This window comes from Aplysia californica, unplaced genomic scaffold, assembly GCF_000002075.1.
Source record: "Aplysia californica isolate F4 #8 unplaced genomic scaffold, AplCal3.0 scaffold00012, whole genome shotgun sequence".
Classification (NCBI taxonomy): Eukaryota; Metazoa; Mollusca; class Gastropoda; order Aplysiida; family Aplysiidae; genus Aplysia; species Aplysia californica.
In genome coordinates this window covers 2,562,010-2,564,082 of record NW_004797282.1, presented here as the reverse complement: position 1 = coordinate 2,564,082, position 2,073 = coordinate 2,562,010, and the positions used below count along the sequence as shown (strand labels likewise).

The following is a 2,073-nucleotide window of genomic DNA, read 5'->3' as shown; positions in this document are numbered from 1 at the left end:
ACACACACGCACACACACACACACACACGCACACACACACTTATATGCACAAACATTTCCGGCGTACACACATTTACACACTCATAAATACACTTACACGCATACAAATACACACATACTTACACAAACACACGCACACAAACTATTTTCCCCAACTAGTAAGGTGTCATAATGCAAGAATGGATTATACTAGGCGCGCAATAAAGAAACAATTTTCATAATGAATACAACTAAATCGACAAACGACTATTTCCTGCCAGAAATGAATATTATATTCATAACAGGTGAACACGTCATTTTACTATAAATCAGTGGCGGAAGGACCCTTTTCGCAAGAAATTAATATCTCCTGCTTCATCCAATTTCTACCAATCTAAAAGAAATAAAACCGTTTTCAGCATCATCCTTGTTTTGGCAGTAAAAGCCTCGACTTGAGTCAGACTGTACAGCACAATGCAGTTGTTGAAAACCATGTCCGAAAAATTCTCAATATTTGTCTATTTCTGAAACTGATAACAATAATTGTCCACCAAAACACAGCACGTAGCAGACAAGTCTACTATCAACTGTGCATTGTCTACCAGCAAAGGATTTGACAACATCACTTATTTTATCAGTCACTTTTGTGTTATAGTTTTGTTTCTGGGACTGTATGCTTCCGAGGAAGTTGAGGTTATTTCAGAATGCTCTCAGGAATGATGCTGGGGTAGGCATATGTGAAGCGCATAGAGCTTGCTGTTAAGCGGGGATTTGCGCTATACAAATGCTATCTATTATTATGAACTTACCCGGAATATCCTGTTGGGGCTCTCCTGGATGAGACAGACTGGTCCGTCCTCCCTGATCTCCAGAACATGGTTCTCCTGGCTGGAGTCCGTCTTGCTCGGCCGGGTCAATGACCTCATCTTTGAGAACATCCTGATTTTGTCCAGGAGCCTGGACGGTCTTCTATAACTGTCTCCTCCACCACCACCACCACCGCCACCACCAGAATCTTTTCCAGGAGTGTGGGAATCCAACATGGCGGCACCTTCGCCCGGCAGAGAGCAATGATCGTAACACGACTTTTTATGGTTCAATTTACGACCGATGTCCCACCCGTCGGAATTTTTCCGCGGTGGCGTCCGGTTGCTGATGATGGAAATGCGCTCGTTTGAGGAGTCGTTGGCGCGATGTCGAGAGTTGAGATTGGGGGAACAGTCTCCGCTGAGACAAGTGTTGGAGTTGAGATGTGACATGTCCATCAGGGCGTCCTGTTTCTTCAGCTGTCGCTTCTCGTGGCTGTTACTGGGCATTTTTGTCAGTTAGTTCTGTTGTCAGTTTATAAGATACGATAAGATATGATAAGACGTGATAACACTTTACTGTCTGTGAGGAAAATCTTTCGTGGCCTTACAGGAACGGAGGGAAAAAACCACAGGTAAGACAATGCAAACGCCTTGTCGCAACTGAGCAAAGACAGAAGTCTTTAAAATTCTTTTTTCAAATAGGTTTTCCCTGGAATGCACTTCCCAACGACCAAAAGACACGCAGAACGCAGAGCTGAACTAGATTTCTACTTTTTGGATTTTCCAGGTAGCTCCAGAATCTTACAAACTTCTCCTTCCTGATAAGAACAACCTGGTAACACACAGACATAAAACAAACAAACCAAAAACCGAACAAACCCGCTGGTATCCATAAACCAAAACGTACGTCTTTAAAAAGATCGAAATCAACACACCATATCACAATAATAATACATCTTTCTACTACTCGGCTAGGAATTCAATAATAATTGGTGACAAAGCCAACCAAACACTTGGCTCAAAAGCTATCAGTGACAGTCGATGCTCTCAATAGTATCGCAACTGTCTCGGCTCAAATGCAACTTTAACTGAGATCTCCCCGCAGACAGGTATTGTGTGTTCTGCAAGACAGTAGCGGCTGGACTCGCACCGCGGTGATAGTGCAGCTCAGATGTAAGCGGGTGCTCCATGCTGAGGCTAATTGCACAACTACAGGCCGGAAGTCGAGGATCAAAGTAAATACAGGAATATTCTGTCCAAGTAATCTCCTCACCCCAATCACATC

At 43.5% G+C, this 2,073-nt stretch overlaps 1 protein-coding gene across 1 annotated transcript in view; it reads right to left on the bottom strand.

Annotated features, from left to right (window-relative positions):
- The window catches only part of LOC101859749 (transient receptor potential cation channel subfamily A member 1), a gene marked incomplete in the record, with an annotated part of 51,425 nt that overhangs the window by 46,024 nt on the left and 3,328 nt on the right, over positions 1-2,073 (bottom strand). The window contains 1 exon segment of the mRNA XM_035970528.1: positions 789-1,391. Within this exon segment, the coding sequence (XP_035826421.1) occupies positions 789-1,295 (507 nt within the window).